General features: G+C 33.8%; 1 protein-coding gene across 5 annotated transcripts in view; it reads right to left on the reverse strand.

Moving 5' to 3' along the window:
• Positions 1–4,000: 4,000 nt before the first annotated feature.
• Prps (phosphoribosyl pyrophosphate synthetase) overlaps positions 4,001–22,011 on the reverse strand; it is a 58,645-nt gene continuing 40,634 nt past the window's right edge. For 4 of the 5 annotated variants that reach the window (XM_069848968.1, XM_069848970.1, XM_069848969.1 and 1 more), the window contains 4 exons: positions 19,051–19,274; positions 16,715–16,888; positions 14,074–14,233; positions 4,001–12,413 (listed from right to left, as the gene is read on the reverse strand). In XM_069848968.1, the coding sequence (XP_069705069.1) occupies positions 12,321–12,413; positions 14,074–14,233; positions 16,715–16,888; positions 19,051–19,274 (651 nt within the window). In that variant the 3' untranslated portion in view covers positions 4,001–12,320. The remainder of the gene's footprint in view (positions 12,414–14,073; positions 14,234–16,714; positions 16,889–19,050; positions 19,275–22,011) is intronic. The other variant, XM_069848966.1, reaches the window with a different exon arrangement.

The raw sequence follows: 22,011 nt of genomic DNA on the forward strand, positions 1-22,011 counted from the left end.
TTTTATGATTCATACATGTACAGAAAGTAATAAAAGTGTGCAGATTTTAATAGCTTATTCCTTGGATAAAGTACAACAAACATTTCTAAAATATTAGTCCCAAATGAATACTTTTTTCAGAAAGAAATAACTTTCCCCTTGTTTCACACAATAAGTACTATCCATATGATTCTGGTTTTTACTCTTATCATTAGAAAAACTGATAAGGAATGATTTATCCTCTTTCAGTTCTTAAATAAAATGGATGGTTTTCTTGCAAATTAAATGAAAATATTAATACATATTATTATTTCCTGCCATTAGGAACCCCACTGCAGTGATTAAGAGACAGAATGTAGCTATCCAGACCTGAGTTACTGTGTGTACTCGTAGGTAAGCTGGCACTGCCGTTGTTGTATTTGTCATTACAGAAGAACCTCTATTATCCGTCGTAATGAGGGGGGTGGAGTGAACGGTTAATCGAAAAAAGCGGATAATCCATACCATAAACTAAGTACATAAAATTTTCGAAATTTCCTCCACGGTCTTTCTTTTAATATGCAAGGTAGTGGATCAGAAGTTCACTAATTTAAGTCTGTTTTTTTTACAATTCATGTTTGATTTTCCGATAAGTGGGTTATTAAAACATTATTTATTGTACTTAAGTATGGTTTTCAACGATGGGTTTATAATGGCCGAGGAAACTCCTTATGACTGTGGAAAGATAGGAATAGTAGAGGTTTCATGTTGTAGATTTACAAATTTTATACAGTTTATATTTTATTTTTCATTACCCTAAATCGTGCACAGTTGTAATTCTTCTCTCGTATTGTGATGTGAGATGAACCACATTTTCTCTTTTCCCAAACCACTCGATTACTTGCACTTTTTTCCGTAGTACAACATGTTTTCTTTTGACACTTGTAGAAGACATTTTGCGTAGAAGTTAAACAGTACGGCTACTTGAAGAGTAGGCCATAATGCGTAAGGGTATAGGTTTATAAAAAACACTCTAGAAAAAATTCGTACTAGTATAATATACAGTACTTCATATTTTTTTTCTGCGAGCGAGAAAGACAGTTGGATAATCCACCAATCGGTTAATAGGGTGACGGATAATCGGAGTTTTACTGTACTTGAAATTCCAAACAAAGTTGGTAAAAGAAAATTCAATCTGACATCTAGAAAATGACTATAATCCTCTAGCATGTGTAGTAATAAGGGAAAAAAAGGTTATGTTTCACCCCTTAGAGTATTAAGTAAGCTGATCTGGACTGTACATTTCGGCCAATCTAGTAATATTCTCTAATCATCATACTTTTCATTGCCTGACCAGAACGATCATATTGACAATCTGATACTAGTGGAATACAGATGGTACTAAGAACAACTCCAAAAGCTAATATCTGCAATACAAAGGAAGTTAAGTTATTGACTACTAGTTTTAGCCATTCTGTAGAATTATTACAGGTCTTTGTAACTGGATTTCTAAAAAGTGACTTATCAGTCAGTATGACAAGTGGCTTTAGAATAGTGATCAGAAATAGAACTTACAGATTACTATATTAGTTACGAAATCCCCTATCATTGGAGTGAAGACTTCCCACTGACACTTTAATGCAAAATGGGAAGGCAAAGAAGAAGCTGTTGTTATCTGATGAACTGTAGACAATAAACACTATTTAAGGAAATCAATATAATTGTTTTTCTTTTAGTCGGTTATTTAATGATGCTGTATAAACTACTAGATTATTTAGTGTTGATGGAATTGGTGATATTAAGATAGTATTTGGCGAGATGAGACTGAGGATTCGCCATAGATTAGGGTCAAGATCGACCAACTGGCTGCTGGCTCAAGTGTACATGCCAAAGTAGAGGTGAACGATCATCCAACCAGAATGGCGGTACCATGTGGTTAGCATTATGAAACCCCCCCCCCCCTCCCCAAGCGTTTATAGCCGACTTTCATAACCAGATTTTGCTACTTATTGTAGCTCCACAAGTGTCTCATGATGCTGGGTGGGCACCAGTCCTATATCCCCATGAGGACTTATACCATATTTAGATGAAACTGTACGCTCTTGTTTAGAATACAAACAAATCCATTCAGTTTGCGAAGAGAGTTAAATTTCTTGCATTTGTGATGTGTAATACTTCTCGAGATTTATTTCTATTACGAATTTTGACACTTCCATGGTTACAAGCACAGGAAAAGAAATTATGTTAAAGAATTCACCCAGTTTTAAGAGTCTTGAACATTCGAATGATATCAAGAGAGGGATGAGGGTGCACTTTTTCTACGAAATTTGACGTTCACTATGTCTTGCATTAAAATGCCTTTACTTTATAATGTGAGACATAAAGGAATACAGTATAAGGTGGGATAGAGAATACCAAAGATATCTTTATGTCATATGAATATAACAAGAGATAGAAACAGTAATGAAAAGTATGTATAGTGAAAATAGAGTCTGAAATAAATAGTAAATGTTGTTGTTTTCTAATGCCAGGCGTTTGACAATAAAGTCATTTAACCTCTTGCACTCCAATATTTTTCAAAGATATTATCATGACCAGCCACTGAAGCACAGATTTTGAGGTGTTCCGAATCCATTTCTTGGTTTGAGTTGCACAATGGGCAGTTAGGGGACTGATATATTCCAATTCTATGCAGGTGTTTGGCCAAACAATCATGGTCTGTTGCCAATCTAAATGCAGCTACATACGATTTTCGTGGTAAATCGGGAATTAACTGTAGATTTTGATGCAGAGTTTTCCATTTTTTCCCTTGGGATTGAGTTATCAAATTTTGTTTGTTGAAGTCTTAGTATGTAGATTTAATAAATCTCTTCACAGAGTAATACGTAGATTAGTAACAGGTCTGTAAGTAGCAGTGCTGCCCTTCTTTGCTAAAGCATCCGCATTCTCGTTTCCCAGGATTCCACAATGGGATGGTATCCATTGGAATACAATTCTTTTATTGAGTGATATTAATTGAGAGAGCATTTTAGTTATTTCTGCTGTTTGAGATGAAGGTGTGTGTTTAGAGACGATTGATAGAATAGCTGCTTTGGAGTCTGACAATATAACTGCATTCCTAAATTTATTGATGTGGCATAGAAGATTCCTGAGACATTCGCTTATTGCAATGATTTCACCATCAAAACTTGTTGTTCCATATCCAAGAGATCTATAAAGTGAGAAGAGATAGCACGTAACACCTGCACCGGCACCTTGTTCTCTGGAGATCAAGGATCCGTCAGTGTATAAATGAAGCCAGTTTTGTGGAGGGTACCTAATATTAATTGTCTCTAAAGACAATTGTTTCAGTATTTCATTGTTTACGTCTGATTTCAGTATTTCTTCTGTTAAATTTAGATTATATTCTATATTTAACAGAGTTAAGGGGTTTGGCTTAATTTGTAAGTTTTCTTTTAAATTCGGGATATTGATTTTCTATTTTAATTCTTCAACAATGGATATGAAACATTCTTCGTCATCATCTGTCAACTTATACATTCTGTCTTTATCCCAAATCCACGGAATGCTTTTATGAAATTGCTCCCGCCATCTATAATAGTAGCTACAATTTTGTGGTCCTCCAGACATTCTGGGGGTTGTGTGTGAATGAAGTAGCCACCAAAACGTTAAAATATGGTGTTCACTTAAATCGGCTACAACTTGCCATTTAACTCCAATATGAAATGAAATAAATAGTAAATGTAATGGTAGGAATAGGGAAATTAGTTTGAGAACAATACAATGTCAGATGAATAAAGTGCGAAATAGATGAAGTAATAAGTAAAAGACTGGACACGGAAGGACACAGCATTGAATAAAGGAAGATAAGTGCAGGAATCGTCCATTAAGTTTAAAATCGATGTAAGTAGTGTAAGAATGGGAATGCTGGCCTGAATACAGGAATGTGAAGGGCCAGTGTGAGACATTCTGCAAGATATGGCTGGAGAAGGAATATGGAAGAATTACAATTCAGAATGTTTATAAATGAAAACTGCAATAATATCAAAAAAAGAACTTTTATTTGGTAATTTTATATTCTATACTTACATCTTAAGTAGTGGATTTTTTCCTCAAAAATTAACAAAAAGGAATTCATCTGCTAGCAACTAAGCAAGCCACACAACATGCTCAAGTACAAGTTGCAGTGTGCTTGTAAGTAATTATACATATCTCCATTTTGATTACTATTACATATCTGAGGAATACAACCTCATTGCAACGTAATGGCTAACACAGAACTTCTGCTATTGCAAACGTATGAACAAAATTACTTTGTTGTACATATTGATTGCATACAAGATATACCTACATCATATACCTATGATCTGCAGATAAGCCTCGGTGCAAATTAACCAATACTATCAGCATATAATAACCTCCTTTCTTAGTTTTTAATGCTTCAAAATCGGGTCATTCATCTTTGGTATATAATGCTTACTGTTCCAAAAAGCTGACATCAGTATCTATATAAGCATATTTATCTTTGGATCTGATATGGCCATAAAACTTTTTAAGTAAACGTGTGAATCATGTACAAATGAGGTAGAAACATGCTACACAGTACATTAAATTTATCTACATTTTTGCATTCGTCAAAATGTGACAAACTGGCAGCAATGTCGCATATGGTAAGCTGGATTGCGTTAACTGCCTTATCCGATTTATTTTGAAGTCTTCACGATAATCATGAAGTAACGAGATTCATTTAACTCTGGACAGTATGTCCAAAATGAACTTTCCGAGTACGAACTACCGTGATGAAATGCGAATTAAATTTGATGCATTTGTAACAAGGAAAAAACCTAAAAAATGTTGAACAGCAAAGGGTGATACCAAATCCACATTTCTGTCGAAAGCAAATTTCAGTCTGCAAAAGAAGCACATCTCTAAAAACTTCGAAAATCTGTTATTCAATCAAATTTTGTGAATTACCGTATTTGTAGGTGTATAATACACACTTTTTTTCTCTCAGAAAATATGCCTAAAATCGAGGTGCGTCTTTTATATGATGATAATTAAAACTATGAGTAAAACTGCATAAATGTTCTGTTTATTTAGAAGTAATTCTTTGCATTGTTGTGTTTTTGCGATACAGTGATTTCAAATGCATCCATTTCTGTAAGATTCCTCAGTTCTGAGATGCGCGATTTCTTGCTTCACAATGTAGTGAAATTATTATTATTACGCTTTTGTAAATGTCTATCGAGAAAAGGGTGCATCCCAAACACCATTGCACCTAACAGAATCTCTGGAAATTCCTGAAGCAAACATTTGTGGAAAATTACAGTGTCTAACACGGAATTAAATTGAAGGAGTGGGGATAGGAGAAAAAATTGAGTAAATCATGTGATCCTGAAAAGTGTTTTCTAACGTGTTATGTTGTACAAGTGGAAACAGTGAATTGGAAGCATGAATTAAATATATAGTATTGTAAATATAAATCAACATTTATATAATATAAAATGTATTAAGCTTATATACTACTGATACTCAACTATACTTCTATCATCCATCTTTTTTAAATTTTCATGTCTTATTAAACATATGTATACTTATTCGTATTACCAGACATGAAAAATAATTTTTCCGTGAAAATTAAAAAAATAAGATTTCGAGGCATTGATTTACTTACGTTTTTTTCCTTGTGCCTTGATTCTGACATGATTATTTGCAAATAGTGTCAAGACCAAATCTTAACGAATTCAGTTTTAATTAAAATGCTCTAGCAGTGACTAGTCTAGGCAGAGTTCTCTACAGTCAAAAACAATTTTCAATGTATTGTAGAATAGACTCTGTAGAATTAATTTTACAAAGCCCTTGCAAGATTCAATTTTGGTATAATACATAAATTCTCCTATATGTATCTTGCTTGAGAAAACCTCAGTATTATGATAAGTGGAAATCTACAACTAAGGAATCGGCAGAAACAAAAATGCACATTAGAAAACATTGATGATATACATACAATTTCGAAGTAATTTTAGCTTACCAATACAAAAATCCCGGATATTCTTTATAAAATAGACACCTTTATGAAAAAGCGAGTCTCATAACCAGAAGAAGAGTCATTGGCTGATGACAGAAGTTTCTCATAGGAGAGAAATATAAACGCTTTCCTTACACCTGAAAATTTTCACTTGTGACAATAAATGTACTAAAAATGGAAAATGGTAAAAATATTTGATAAAGCGAAATTTCTCTCTCATTTCTTATATATTAGTTTCTGTGTAAGGATACTTCATTACAAAGAATTTAATTCACATTTCTCTACACGTTTGTTACGCAAAAACTTGGAGCTATGTCTGCTAATAATGTAACTTCTGAAATGCATTCTGAGCTTTATGATGTTACGAAGCTAGAAAATTCCAGAATGCAATTTTGAGTACGAAGATGAAAAGTTAGTAAATTTCAAGAAGAAAACAACCCTGACATTTCATTGTACATGATCACAACTCTACATGAAATAAGCATAGATATTCACGACAGTTTAGAACCAAAGATACAGATGATTCTGCAGCAGCATTATCTATGTACTGCTCTCAATTCATTAGATATCTCAAGAAAACAGAGCAAAACAACAAAGAAATAACTTTCTCACAACTGTCACATATCTACCATTACTGGCGACTTAAAACGTCAGTTATGATTGCTGTATATATAATATTTCATTTTTAGGAACCATTATCACAAATACCCTGCTCACTTTAAGTATCTTGATCTGCTGTTACAATGCCTTGTCCAGATAAGTAATTACAATGTGTAACTCGACCAACTTTTGATTGCCCATTGCAGCTATTAGTACATCAACAACTGCTTGCAGGTTCAAACGTGGGGATGAAGAAAAGAAGGTAAGGTTCTGCTGTGTACACTATATTGGAGCACATGGATAAGCATTCCTTTGTTGGCAATAAAAACTTGGTAGATCTACACAAAAAGTCACGAATTTTTCTTTTCCTTTACTTTACCAATGTTGTTACAAACTGCGGAAGTTTGTTCCATATTATGTTAAATAACATAGTTATGGTCTGTGGTTTATTATTGGTGTTTTAGAAGTAGTGCGAGCCAATCTAACAAAAGTAACATAAAAGCATTTGATAGGTTAAAGAACCACTATCAAGAATTTTTAAATAAAAATTATCGCCAAACATAAATATGTGAAGGTTTGAAATATCTTAAGACACAAAAATTGGCTTCATTCATTTTTACAAATGATGACTGAAGACAGATTTCTCTATCTCAGATTTTGATTTTACATCTTTCCTATAGACTAAAGGAGCAAAGAGTCTCATAGATATACTTCTTCCATTATCTTTTGCAATATCTCTTTTATCCCACAAAAATTAATTTTATTACCGTACTTTACTTTTGTTTGGGACATATTTAACTTCGGACAATACTACTGTTCTATTATGTTATTAAAAGAAGGCAAAGCTTTGGGTTTGGTATCTCTTACTAATAAAAAAACTGATGAACATAACCTTGCTGGGTGAACAATTTTTACCGAGTTTACAATATCATTAAAAACCTTACATAGAATACTTCTCTTTCAAAAATTTCCAACAGAATTCCGTTGCTTTATATAGATCTTTATAAACACTACGGACTTTCTTAAACTTTTGGTTCCTTTCATGTCACCATGCCTCAAAGCTTTCTTAGCAATACTTGTAAGTAAAAATTATTGTACTTACAAAGTTATATGAAAACGTTTATGAAAATACAAACAGCATACAGAAAACTTCCTCTCGAAATCCCATTACAAACTTTTATCATTTGTACTAAAAGTCCATTCTCAAGACATGGCTTCAGCAACATATCCTAGAAAACAGAAATGTCATAAAAAGTTCTAGTGCTCAGAAGTGCTCACTAGTATTAAAAGCGATCTTTTACAGTAATAAAATTCGTTATTAATTACACTGTATCTTATAAGACAGCTGGATTCTAAAATACTACATCAATACAGTTAAAAGAAAATAACACCTAATAATTTCAGGTCTATTACAAAGGTTACATTATTTATTGAAAATCTAGACACAGCATCACCACAAGCAGACAGATTGGTGGAAGTACTGTACCTGACGAGAACAAACGAACTTTTTTATACCACTACACAATATGCAATTATTAACGATTATATTCATGGCACCAAGGAAGATTATAATAGCATGTTTAACTTATGATATTAGTGGCCAGTTTGTCCAACTAATGTTTAATTTTGCTTAACGAATGTTAAATTAACAGTCTGTTTATTTTTAACGCTTTGTTAATGTATTTTTTCAACATAATTTTGTTTAAGATAACCAACACTTAAGATCTTCGAACTGGATGCTTTCCAAGGCATCGGAAAGGTGTGTCTGGTGTACATTCACAAGAGCGAGTGCGAATCTGATCTAAAACGAGAGGACCCCAAGATCTGGCTGCTGGACAGAAGTTTCGAGTGGCACTACCTGACTGCAGACTTCACGCAGTACTCCCGCATGATGCTGGTACACCAGGGTCTCCCCCAGTGGCAGTTCAAATTCACGCCCATGGACCTAACGCCGTGGGCTGAGCAAATGTTCGTGTTGATTGCACCGCATCTGCTCCAATCTGATGTGAATAACCCACTCACACAGAGCGTGGACTGGTGTGACATGCCGTATAACCACCTCGACCCTGCGATCTCCAAGACGAGAGCGAAGAGCTCCAAGAAGAAGGCAGACCCAGCCAAGATCAAGCCATCCTGAGCAACTCTGCGGGTGTACGAGTCATAACAGAGCAGCAGAAATCATAATATGTGTAATGCAATTTCCAATGTTAGTTTTTTACATTTTAAGAAGGCAGTACACAAATGGGTTATCAATATTTTGAATTAATTTTTACAGCTAGGGAGTGTTGATGTCTTTTAATTGTTTGTTATATTTTGCATTTTAATGTGTTTTATTGTATTTATTGTTGACCATGTCTATACTCACAAGAATGTATATATTATTAATAATTGTTTCCAGGCCTACATCCCTTAATAAAAGAAGTAATATTGAACACTTAACTATAACGTCTGCTAGCACTATTTTAACTACTCAACAGCAGTTTGTAATGATTCTACACATGTAAGACAATTTTTGATTGGCTAAAATTAATCTTTACATTCTATATTATAGAGTGAGTCATGAAACTTGCATAAAATGACAACCTGTTATAGTAGGCCACGCTCCATAAACAAACAGTTGACAAATGAAAGTTGTAGGTGACATGCTGAATAATAATTACAAAGTAAGGTTATATTTCCTCATTGCTATTATAGTTACGAAATACGAAAGGAATAAAATAACACTGATGTATTTAAACAGTCCAAAGTATTTTTTAAGTGTTATATTACCAGTCATATGCTAAACATTCCCTACAAAGAGACACAAAATATTAATTTCGCAACTTCTGTTCGAACAGCTGTGGGGACATCGGCCATATTTAACTAACTGTTAAACGAGTTAACTGCCCGAAATCCTACATTTAAAATTAACAAACTGTTAACAATCTGTTAAACCAAACTGGTGTTGAAAACATACAATTTTATTAATTAATAAACTGTTTAGAGTTCAACAGTCGTTAAATTTTCTAACAATACTTGGAAAAACCGGCCATAAGTTTTACAGTAATACAGGTATTTGAAACCCATTAACTTTTTCTTGTCTTACAAGACAATGTCAAAATTTTAAGCTATAATATTAACAGACATTAATAAATTTTTTATACCACTGAAAAATTAATATTAATAATCTGGTATCAAAAAGAACCATATTGGCAGTAAGTGAGTTTTGCGAACATTTCATTTTAGTCATTTCTGAAATATTCTACAGAAATAAGGCAAGTGTGTTAATAAAGTTGACAAAAATGGATATGCCTGAGAAAACTTTGCATAGAAAGACTTCTTCATAACCGAATAATGACTGAAAACAATTTGCAATCTCAATTTCATCCGGAAACCTTGATTACTTCTTAATGTAATATAGTAGAAAATACTTTTTTTTAAAACAAATGCTAAAATTTAACATTTTCCTTATATTCTAAACAGCCTGACTTGCAATATTTTAAGCATCAACACTTCGGCTATATGGCAGATTTGTTACAGTAGAATCAAATTGGAGTCTCGTTAATTTGTGTGTAAAATATTACAAATATGCACTAACCTCACATGGTAAGGAAATACAAGTACTGTACTACATTCAAGAAGTCAAATGACCATTGACATGAAGCTCTTATGTGCAAAATATCAGATTAATTTTTATCATGAATTGCAAGTGTGAATCTAATTATAAAAATTCGTGTCTACATAGCAAAAGTCAATCTTTTAAAAATTAACCAGTGAATTTACACAGAGAAATCTGAGGCTTTTATGGTGGTTTTTATTGTATTGCTTCTGGATGTTCCAGCTGTGTGTTGAAATGAAAAGTTTCCAATGTCTCTAAACTCCTTGTTCCAATTTCAGAGACATACATAAGTGGGGTGCATTTATATAACAATCATCAATATAGTTTGTTCAGTTGAATGTGACCGGTTGCTCGTTGAACCTCTACTATTGCTTGTCAAAATGTGTGAAGGCAAATAATTCCATTAACCTCTCAGACCAATTTGAATATGCGTGTACATAGTTCTCTCAGTTCAATAGCAGTTTCACATACACATGTATGCATAATGCATGAATGCACAAAACTGGCCACTGTTCATGATCTATTTCAGATATACCGTCATGTGGGTTTTCGAGTGTATTGCAGGGAGTGTGTTTTTTTTTACTGTCATGTGATTGTATTATGTTTAACCACTTCGAAAATAGAAATAAAAGAGTGACGTCATGTAAATTTAATTCTACTAGGGGATTTAAATACCAGGTTGAGGAGTTAAGGTCAAGTTGAAGTTTTCCTTCTTATGTTGTGATTGTATAGGTTATAGCTATCTATGAAGTTGTTCTATGTTATTAAACTATTAATATTTGAAGTAAAAGTGGCTGACCTTCTGAAGTTAATTCGACTAGAAGGGCATGAAGTGTATAAATCTTTGAATTTGGAACGAAGGCTTTTACAGTTGAGGGAATTCTAGACGCATTTTAAAAGAATTGCATAACAAAACGAAATGAAGTGGTAAATCACTTCAAGTTTTTGAGTCATAATGAGAGGTCTGGTTGAGTCTTTTAAGCAATTTTATCATGAATTGAAGACATTAACTGGAAAATGTGACTTGAGTCAACGTGAAAATAAACGCAATAATATCACAATATATGTTATCTATGTCCCTGAATATGGACCCAGTATAGTTTCAAAACATTGGGAATGCATTTCACAACAGTGGATACACCTAAAAGCTAAGAGTACGTCCTTGATAATAAAGTCACTTTGAGCTCCTTATTTGTATTTGGGGTGGGACAGTGACACGACATCATTGATACATTGTGGTATAAGGTGATATGAATAGTAATACAAATAAATTACTTTGTTTCTTGAGTTTATCAAAATTACGTTCTTACTTTCCTTGGAATCAAGTCCTTTGTCTTCATGTTTTTTCTCAGCGCTCTATACATAAAAGCAGCAAGTCTTTCCAGAAAGTCAGGTGCCATACAGACATAAAAGATTATTAAAGAAAAGGTAAATGTCCAAAATATAAAATTCAGAATTGAAGTAGAGAAAACTTTTCTTCTGAAAATATCCCTTACATTTCAAGATAACTTTCATTATATATTATGTATATACATAAATTTTAATTAGCAAGAAAATTTCGTAATGAAAATTTACATGTACATCTAGTATTTTAGGTAATTATTATACCTTCCATATTAATATCATGTTTGGTACTATACTGGGCACTTAAAAATTGTGTATTCTTTCTGTGTATGATTTTTGTTTAACTGATCCCTCTTTGTTTTTTGTCTTGTGATATGAGCAAATTTAATTCACACACATAGCAATTCTAAGCATGTCTGTATAACAATTAATTTCAATTGAATGTATAAATTGTATGTATATGTATCACCTAAAAATCAGGTACAGAGTCATCGAAGGCCTGTACAGTCTACATTTTCAAAGTACATGTCTGTCAGAATAATCTGAAGTAATTTATTTCGTACAAACCAGAATCTGTCTTCTTGTATGGGGAAAACCAATACATATTCAATGACCAAATAACATGCAATAAAAATGTAGACAGAATAGCTGAGATTCTTCCACAGACATATAATTATTTTACTAATTAAAAAAATACATAACAATCCACATGTATAGAGTTGCCTAATTTAAGAAGGAAGCAGATGAAAGTGTAGATGTAAAAGTACCATAGCTGCTTCAGAGTAGTGTCTTTTAGTATGGAACATTGGAAAATAGGTAAGACACGGACTCGCCATTGTGAGTCCTTCTCACAGCCTCTGCAAACATCATCGACACATCAATACACTGAAACAAACAAGAGAATTAATTCAAAGCAAATAAAGAATAGACATTAGACAACATAACTGTCTCTGTACTACTTCTTTGTATCAAATGTTCCCTAAGATTTCAGTGCACTTTTTAGCCAAACTTTCAGAACAGCCCTGAGGTTCACTCAGCCTCCTATAAAATTGAGTATCGGGTCTTTCCCGGGGGTAAAAGGCGGTCAGAGCGTGGTGCCGACCACACCACCTCATTCTAGTGCCAAGATCAGGAAAGCATGGGGCTCTACCTCCATGCACAACCAAGTGCCTTCATGGCATGTGACGGGGATATCTTTACCTTTTTTCAACTAGATAATACATCATTTTCGTACAATCCTGAAATTTAGCCTTTTCTAAACTGTTGTGAAATAGCTTATATGGCTGCCATTGAATCTGATAATATGACAGCATTTCGATTTATTTAATCTATATAAAAGGTTTTGCAAAGATATGCAGGGTGGAAGTGAAATAACCCTGCAGATTTTAAGAGTGAATAGCTCATGTTGTATGTAACAAAAAAGTTCATAGTTTTCTCGGAGAAAAAAAAAAGTTTCCTCCTCCCCAAATGTTTAATATCCTCTCTTATTCGGTAACTATTACGTGTAGGATCGTGATTTTTGTCCATATTGATAGAAAATCTAATAAAGAATCATTTATCCCTCTGGTGTATTTCAATAGTGTGGACAGTTTTCGTGTAAATATAATAAAAAAACAATTTCAAGCCACTGAACGATGAGAACAAACTGCAATGTTGTAGTCAGAGAGGGAGGTGGGAGATAGTTCACCTAGGAAGACAGACCTGAGTTCGCTGACCTCTTACTTCTGTATTACGAGAAAAAAAAAGCAGTGTGTTAGCGGCAATGTTTCCAGACTGCTGAAACTTCTAACTCAGTTTTCTAATTAACCTTGCATTTAATCACAAAATGTAATATAGGTTTTCTATTCATTTAAGTGTGTCCCATGCCATGGTGTCGCGGTCTAAGGCATCCTACTTAGGACTCACGGAATGCGCGCTGGTTCGAGTCCTCATGGGGGAAGAAATTTTCTCAAATTTCGGCCAGTGTATGGGTCCAGTGTCCACCCAGCATCGTGATGCACTTGGGGAGCTAAGAAAGGTAGCGAAATCCGGTTGTGAATGCCAGCTATAACAGCTGGGGGGATCATCATGCTAACCACACGATACCTCCATTCTGGTTGAATGATCGTCCACCTCTGCTTCGACATGTGGGCGTGAGGCCAGCAGCCGGCTGGTTGGTCTAGGTCCTTCACGGGCTGTAGCGCCACAGATTATTATTATTCATGTCTCTTTCAATCAGCAGAATTATTTAACTTCCACCCTGTATAAATAGCAGTAACTTTTCCTTCAAAATTTGTTGTATATTCTCCTACAGAATTTCTTTTTTATTAATTTCTCCTGACTGAATTAGCATTTCCAAATACGTATGGCCATGAAAAAGATGAGATCTTCGTGGTGCTAATAATTCAGTTTAGTTTTTAGATGTTTATGTTCTGTCAGAGATTTGTTTTGAAAGTTGGTATAATTTAGTTAAACTTAATCACAGATTTAAACGAGTGAGCAAATATATCGAAATGTAACAATGTATGGTTTTTACATAAAGCAAAAATTAAACAGTAGAACCCACCTGTATCCTTGGACAGTCCTTCATATGCTGTTCCTGGGGTATCGTGTTTGTTACGACGACTGCTTCAAAGCAGGCATTGTTGATCCTTGATATAGCTGGACCAGAGAAAATGCCATGTGTGAGAATGGCATACACCTTTGTTGCTCCAGCTTCGAGCAATCTGAAAATAAAGATTAAAACAGTGTTTAAATTTGTGATACAAAATACATTAAAAATGTATTACAGATTCTTTTTAGTGATGCCACAGCATAAACCTGGACAAATGCCCAATGTCCCATCCCTATCTTCCCGTGGTGCAGCTGTTAGTAAGCATAATTTTACGAGCTGAACTAAAGGGAGGGGCTACTCATCAACTAACACTAGTCAGCTTGATGAGTTAATGACTGAATTTGGTATAATTTTCCTTTATTCAATACCTAATTCCCTCTTTACCCTTTCCTATCCAGTCCTCTGAGTGAACTCTTACTTTCTTCGACCCCAATGGTATTAGAGCATTCGAGGCCTAAGGGTTCATTTCACTTTCCCTCCTCCTCTTTCTACTTTTCTGTTCCTAGTGCTGACCTGCTATGGCACTAAAATCGTCCTCCAGTGGCTTAAGGAGGGAAAGCTGGTGATCAACAAGATCTCCCAGCTAGGTCCAGTGGACCCGTCGACCAACAGCAGGTGTGGTCCTCCAGACATTCTGGGGGTTGTGTGTGAATCAAGTAGCCACCAAAATGTTAAAACATGGTGTTCACTTAAATCGGCTACAACTTGCCATTTTTCACTCCAATATGAAATGAGTACCATTAAGGTAAAATTATCCGGAGGTAAAATAGTCTCTCAATTGGATCTCCGGGCGGGGACTACTTTAATGGTACAGAATCATACTTAGACTTCAACAAACAAAATTTGATAACACAATCTCAAGGGAAAAATGGAACTCTCTGCATCATAATTCACAGTTAATTCCCGATTTACCAAGAAAATCGTCTGTAGCTGCATTTAGATTGGCAACAGCCCATGATTGTTTGGCCAAACACCTGCATAGAATTGGAATATATCAGTCTCCTAACTGCCCATTGTGCAACTCAAACCAAGAAATGGATTTGGAACACCTCAAAATCTATGCTTCAGTGGCTGGCCATGATAATATCTTTGAAAAATAATGGAGTGCAAGAGGTCAAATGACTTTACTGTCAAACGCCTGACATTATAAAACAACAACGTCACAGTTGATTTCTCCTATTCCATTTTTGTAGTCTTACAGTGCATGAGAAATAAAATTCTAATTGATACTGTACAACCGAATGTGCACATGTGGAGGCCCAGCATCACCTTGCCAAATCACAATTCATGACTCAAAGGGTGACTTAAGCACTCAGTGTTGTCACAGTTCATATCAGATCGCATGCCTGCATTCCACATCCAGTTCTGAATGCAGTGCAATATGTTGTTTTGTTCACAGTTCAACATAATACATTAACTGGCTATGTTTTATATATACTCATATCATCCAATTACTCCGCAGTTATCCGAAGGTAGTGAAAACAGTAATAGTGATAAAGGCGATGATTTAGGTGTTGCGCAATGGGAGACCAACAGCAAATAAGAGGATGTGTGACAACAATGCACTTGTACCACAAGGCCGCAGGCAACATTACAACCCTATGTCTCATGCACTGCAGTAGCATACATATCATTGGTATTATCTTCAAGTAAATTTGTAAAGGCCCATTCACAATGAAAATTAAACATAAACATAATGTAAGCATAAAACCTTGTGTCCATGTTATTTAATGAAAGCATTCACAATGAATTACATAAGCATAAACTTAATCTTAATCATAAGACGTTAACATGAAAGTTTGCAAACTCCAAACTTTCATGCTTATGTTTATGCGATTTGGAAACAGTACACAAGTGGAAAGCGTGTTTTCACTTTTTGTTTAACATCTCATGGGCTTTGCCTACAGGCAATATTTTGATCTATTGGCCGTGATGATAGCTAGGCGCGCAACATGGAATCATATGACGAAAAGTTGATTATTTTATACCAAGAAAACCCTTGTCTATACGACAAGAAACATAAAAACATACAGAGATATTACATTAAACAACAACCAAGTTCAGTAATGTTGTGTTCATTCTGATGTATTTCACAAATTGTTGGGGATCATCAACTCTCATTTCCTCTAAAAGGTTATAAAAGTCCCCCTGTTATATTCTTCTCTGATTCAATGGATGAATCCACCATCGTTTTTTACATCTCCGTTTCTTTGATTTCAAGTACTGAAAGCCATATACTGATGCCATTGTAGTTATTAGAAACATAAATTGAATAGCTACATCGTCAGTCATTGTGCAATTCTCCATTTTTATGTAATAGATTCTGTAGTTTTGTTGATTCGGTATGTTTGTTTCAACACACGTGTTATGTTTACGTTATGTTTAATTTTCATTGTGAATGGGCCATAAGCTATGTTAATTCAAAATTTGTAAGCTATGTTATTTTTTTTTTATTTATTTTTTTTGTAGACAAATGAAACATACTTACAGAATAACAGATCATGAAAACAGAGTAGATTATGGATACCATTTCGTTTATTTAATGCTAATAAGATTGCAACCATTCTTGTAAATATTTTATGTAGAAACTTACTTTTCAGCTGCATGGCAAATAGTTCCACATGTATCTGCCATGTCATCAACCAGTATGGCTACCCTGTCCTTAACATCACCTACAAGGACCATTGATGCTACTTCATTAGCCTTTTTCCTTTCTTTGTGAATAAGAGCAAATTCGACATTAAGTCGATCTGCAATTGAAGTAACCCTGCGCAAATAAAATAAGAATAACCATGATAAAGATTAATAATAATAATAATAATAATAATAATAATAATAATAATAATAATAATAATAATAATAACAACAACAACAACAATTATTAACGTGATCACTAAGTAGAGACGAGCATTTCAACAGGTTGCCAGGCAATAACACAAAACAAAGAATGCAAAAACAAATTAATGAGATGTATAAACAATTGAATACTCTTTCAAATTTAAGCATCACAAGATAGGGGTGTCTGGGAGTGAAACCTAATATGCAATTAAGGCTGGTTTTAAACGTCCTCCTTAATATCTACATTGATGTGTTTTTTTAATTAAATTCAATTTAAATTATACAGTTATTTAGACTGGGAAGTTTTGAAACGAAAGCCCGGTATATTAATCTCGAATTGAATTATGTAGCAAAATCCCCAGTTACCGTAATAATAATGAAACAATAATGTGGAAACAGCTAAACAGAAATTTTATTTTTTACAAAAGGTAAATGTATGGGAAGGAGGAAAAAAAAATTTCTCAATTTAAGTTTTTTTTTCCAGCCATGTGTTGAGCTTTAATATCTTTGATGTTATGTAACAACCTCGTTTTGCCATCAGGTTCTGAAGTTACCTTCCTCATTATATTTGTCTAGAAAACAAATGAAAAAGGGACCTGCAAATTAACAGGATATACAACTTCATTCAGTTGAACTGCCAAATACAGTCATCTTTGGATATAGTGAATTTGGATATGGTGAACATTCGGCTATAGTGAACCTAAATCATTGGTCCTGACCCATATACATTAAAAAGTACTTCAATATTTCCGTTTATAGTGAACCCTCACTTCGGTTACAGTGAACCTAAAACTATAACTTCCTCAAGAAAATGTAATTTTAAAATGATCAAAATAGTAATTTAGGAAACTCTTTTCTCCTATAAACTTCCAAGAATATGTTCAGAAAAAAAAAAAAAAAGAAAACGCACGCGCACGCACACGCACAACCCCCCTCCCCCACACGCAGAAACCAAATAACCTTCTCTTAAAACCAAATCCTTGGAATTAAAAAAAAAAAAAAATACATACTCTGACAAATTGACAAGCTATTTGTAAAAGAAGCTACCCTATAGTGTAGCATTATGAGTAGCTAAGATGTGCAAACTCCACACAACTGCGGAAAATCTCATACTGTTTCCTTCCTGCTATCAATAGTCAATGGATTCATCACAATAAAAAAGAAGTCTCTTTTATATATGTTTATGCTCGACCATGCCGAAATGTAGTAATTATACACCTGGTAGCAGTCCTTTAATGCATGTCATTAAAGTACACCTATTCATTAAAGTTCAGGTTTTCGATTATTCTCGGATATGCAATCAAAAGACGAGGGAAACGTCACGAAGGCTGGAAATCCAATACTGTCGCAGAAGGTTATGTTCTGTTACTATAATAATTAGCGTTAATTGTAAATAATATTCAAATAAATTCAATTTGTCATCTCGTTTTTCAATTCTAAATCAATTTCCAGGTTATACATTCTCTGCATTACATCAAGGTCAATGACATTATTGTTCCTCAGAAAAAATCAATACTTTCGCGTCTGCGCACATCTCACAATTTCGAACTATGAACAAGGTCACTTCTGATCTTCTGTCAGATACAAATAAAATGAATATTTCTGAATAATTTCAAGTTAGAAATATAGTCGAGCATAAAAAGTCGTATGAAACTTGCCTGTAATGGTAATTAAGATGCTCGTATGAAAATTATGACATACTTGCGTCTTAATTACTATCATTATAGGCTCGTTGCATAATGTACTATTATTTTCTTCTGAAAATGTGTTTTGTTCGTTTTGCACGTGTTATTTTTATTTTGCGAACCCCTTAAAATGTCTTCACATATGTTCATTTCCCTCTGAAAAAGTGTTTCATTCTTTTTGTATACGAGAAGTTACTTTTATTTCGAGAACCCACTGATATGGCATTGCAACCCTCAGTTCGAAAAATGCTGTCCTAGAGTATATCTACAAGACATCTTTCAGTTTATTCGAGCATTTCAGGATATGAAAATAGGATCTTTTTTAAATGTCTAAGTACAAACTTGAGATTTTTCATCCCATTTTCTCTTTTTTATTATTATTAAATGTGTAACTTATTTTACATACCTCTTTGCGCCACCAGCATCTGGTGATACAATAATACTATTTCGCCATTCAACTATATTTTCTTTAATCCATTTTAGAACGGCAGGTTCAGCATATAGGTTGTCAACCGGAATGTCAAAAAAACCTTGGATCTGTGATGCATGTAAATCCATTGTAATTATGTGGTCGGCTCCAGCGACCGAAAGCATGTTGGCAACCAACTTAGCAGAGATGGGGGCACGACTCTGCAGAACAGAAATACAAGATACACACTACATTACACAATAGTATACCAAGGTCCATTTGCAACGCTATTAGCAAATCAAGCAAAATATGCTTAGCTGTCCCGACCGGCCCTCCTTGAAAGGGGGAAAAAAACAAGGGATAAAAGTGAGAGGGGAGAAGAGAAAGGTAAGACAACTAGAGAGACAACATAGGAGGAGGATAATAATATAGGCATTACTGCCACATAAACAGCAGCAAAGAAGAAAATGATCACAGAGTATTACACTGATAAAAGTGCAAAAAAAAAAAAAAAAAAAAAAAAAAAAAAAAAAAAAAAAAAAATTCAAGTGTTGCAAATGCACCCTGGTTAGTTTCGTGAATAAGTGGAAGCAGAAGTCAAACTCAAACACTGGCAAGACAGTAAGTTATGTTACTGCACAATATATGCAACACATTCTCATATCTTTCATTCAAACTAAAACCCAAAACAAGTATTAGTAGAGAAGACCACAACATTGTCATGACATGAACACAGTAGACTCTGAATTATCTATCTTTCCTCCTCTTGTATAATGCTCAGATATTGCTAAGGTGTAGAAATTTATAAATCGTAATGACTTCAGACTCTAGGAACGTAACACTACTAATTGCTAATGTTGAACAGTTTGAGGTATTTCAAAGTTCACATTAGTTCCAGAATGAAATTCTTGAAACGGCTGCAATTTTCTGGTATTAGCACAATTTTACAAACATATGAAAGTCTAAAGAATCATAATATTCAAATGACCTTGGTCAGGGTGACAGTTGTTCTGCTTTTAAAAAACAGTCCCAGTATTTGTTACTTTGTCCCAGTGTCCCAAAATAGTTATTTACGTAAATACGACAGAAAGTGATACTTTTGTGTATAAGTGAGACGTTAGCAGAGTTCGAAATTTCCAAACGAGCGTGCAAAAGACACTTTTATACTAGTTACGTACAATATTCTTTGGCACAAGTACATGGAAATTATATGTGAATTAATTAACTTATTAATTAATCACAGACTACTGAGATTTTTGTATGCTAGAAGTCACGGCCTTCTAATACTACATTGTCTTTATAGTACATCTAATTATATTATGTTACTATGACAACTTTGCAGTATTTGTATGGAATCTAATAATGTTTTTGCCATAGCATACAGCAAAGAACTTTCTAACCAATAATGTGTTATGAAAAATAAGTTTTCTTGGGATGCGAAAATATCCTTGAACTGGTGAAAATGTTTTAAAAGCAGTTTTGTTTTCTCTCGCGGCGTAATGTGATTTATTGAAAGTATGTTGGCAGCTCCATTTATGTGGAATTGTGTTATATAAAAGTATAAAGAGAACTTTGTTACTTTGAACAACATTTTATTATTTCTGAGTTTTTTAGGGAACATGCAAGTCAGGAAGGTGTTTTCATTCTTATGACTAATGAAAAGAACAGTGCTTCCCTAAATTTAGTTAAGGCAACATTAATTGTTAAAAATCATTTTAATCTCTCATGCTGACTTCTACACTTGGATACAAATTTGATAGGAAATATCACAAATCCATAGTTGAGAAGTACATGCAACATACATAATTAAAGGGTTATCAACTTATTGTTTTTAAGGCATAATAAGTTGTATGTATTGTTGTTGTTGTTGCATTAGCATTAGAGTTACGACCAAATTTAATATTTATCCTCATTTCTTCTACCACAACAACACAAATTTGCAGTTGTAATTGCCTGAATTTTTGTTTGTAAAATTTGTATTTGATATCTCGCATCTAAGAAGTGTCTTGCATTGTTACTTTCAAAACCTGGTCCCTCCGCACCTGGTCATTCTGAGATATAAAATAAAGATTCTAGAACCATCAATATTGGTAACCAAAGTAAAAAAGGGGAAAGGGTTTATTCAGTAGATATAATAACTCCTGTTTAATAGATATTACACAGTCCACTGTATTACATTGTTAGTTTCATAATGCTATTCTGGAGTCTTAATTTATTTCAAAATAAAGCAAATTTTTTTCAAGATGAGAATGGTACTAAAACTATTTTGTCTATTAATGGTATCCAAACAAGGCCAAGGATAGAGTAGTCAAAAACATTAGACACAACACACTTCTAAACATAATGATAGTCATCAAATGCATCATACTCTCTCTCCCTTCCCCACTAAAAGAAATACAAGACCGTGCTCATTTCTACCTTTCGTTAATAAAATCGACTCCTGATAATTCGCAGTAATTAATGCACGAAGTTTTGCAGAATATCGAAAATCGCGAATTATCCGCAAAATATTTTCATTATTATTTAAAGTTCAATAAAAGTTACTCTGACAGGTTTAATAACTAAATTACATTTCAAAATCAAGTACAAAATGTGAAACAGTACAAAACATTTTGAAGCATTATAATATTATACAGTAGCTACTGTAGTGGAACAGAATCTTAAAACAAGAAACATTAGTTTTACAAAATATCATACTGCACTTTAGATTAATAAAATGATCTGTTATCTTTTTTATTTATTAGAGGATTGATAAATTTTTATGATTTTAGATCGCAAATTTCTTAAGAAAACAATATCTATACACGGAAAGTCATTATCACAATTTTCCATATATAACAAGTGTGTCTGAAGCAATACTAGCTTGGGTGTGTGCAACTTTCGTAACTTCCTAGCTTCATACTCGCACTTTTCATCCGCGCCATCCTTTCAACTACCAGCTGTCAAATCTCGTATTTT

Source organism: Periplaneta americana, chromosome 16, assembly GCF_040183065.1.
Source record: "Periplaneta americana isolate PAMFEO1 chromosome 16, P.americana_PAMFEO1_priV1, whole genome shotgun sequence".
Lineage (NCBI taxonomy): Eukaryota > Metazoa > Arthropoda > Insecta > Blattodea > Blattidae > Periplaneta > Periplaneta americana.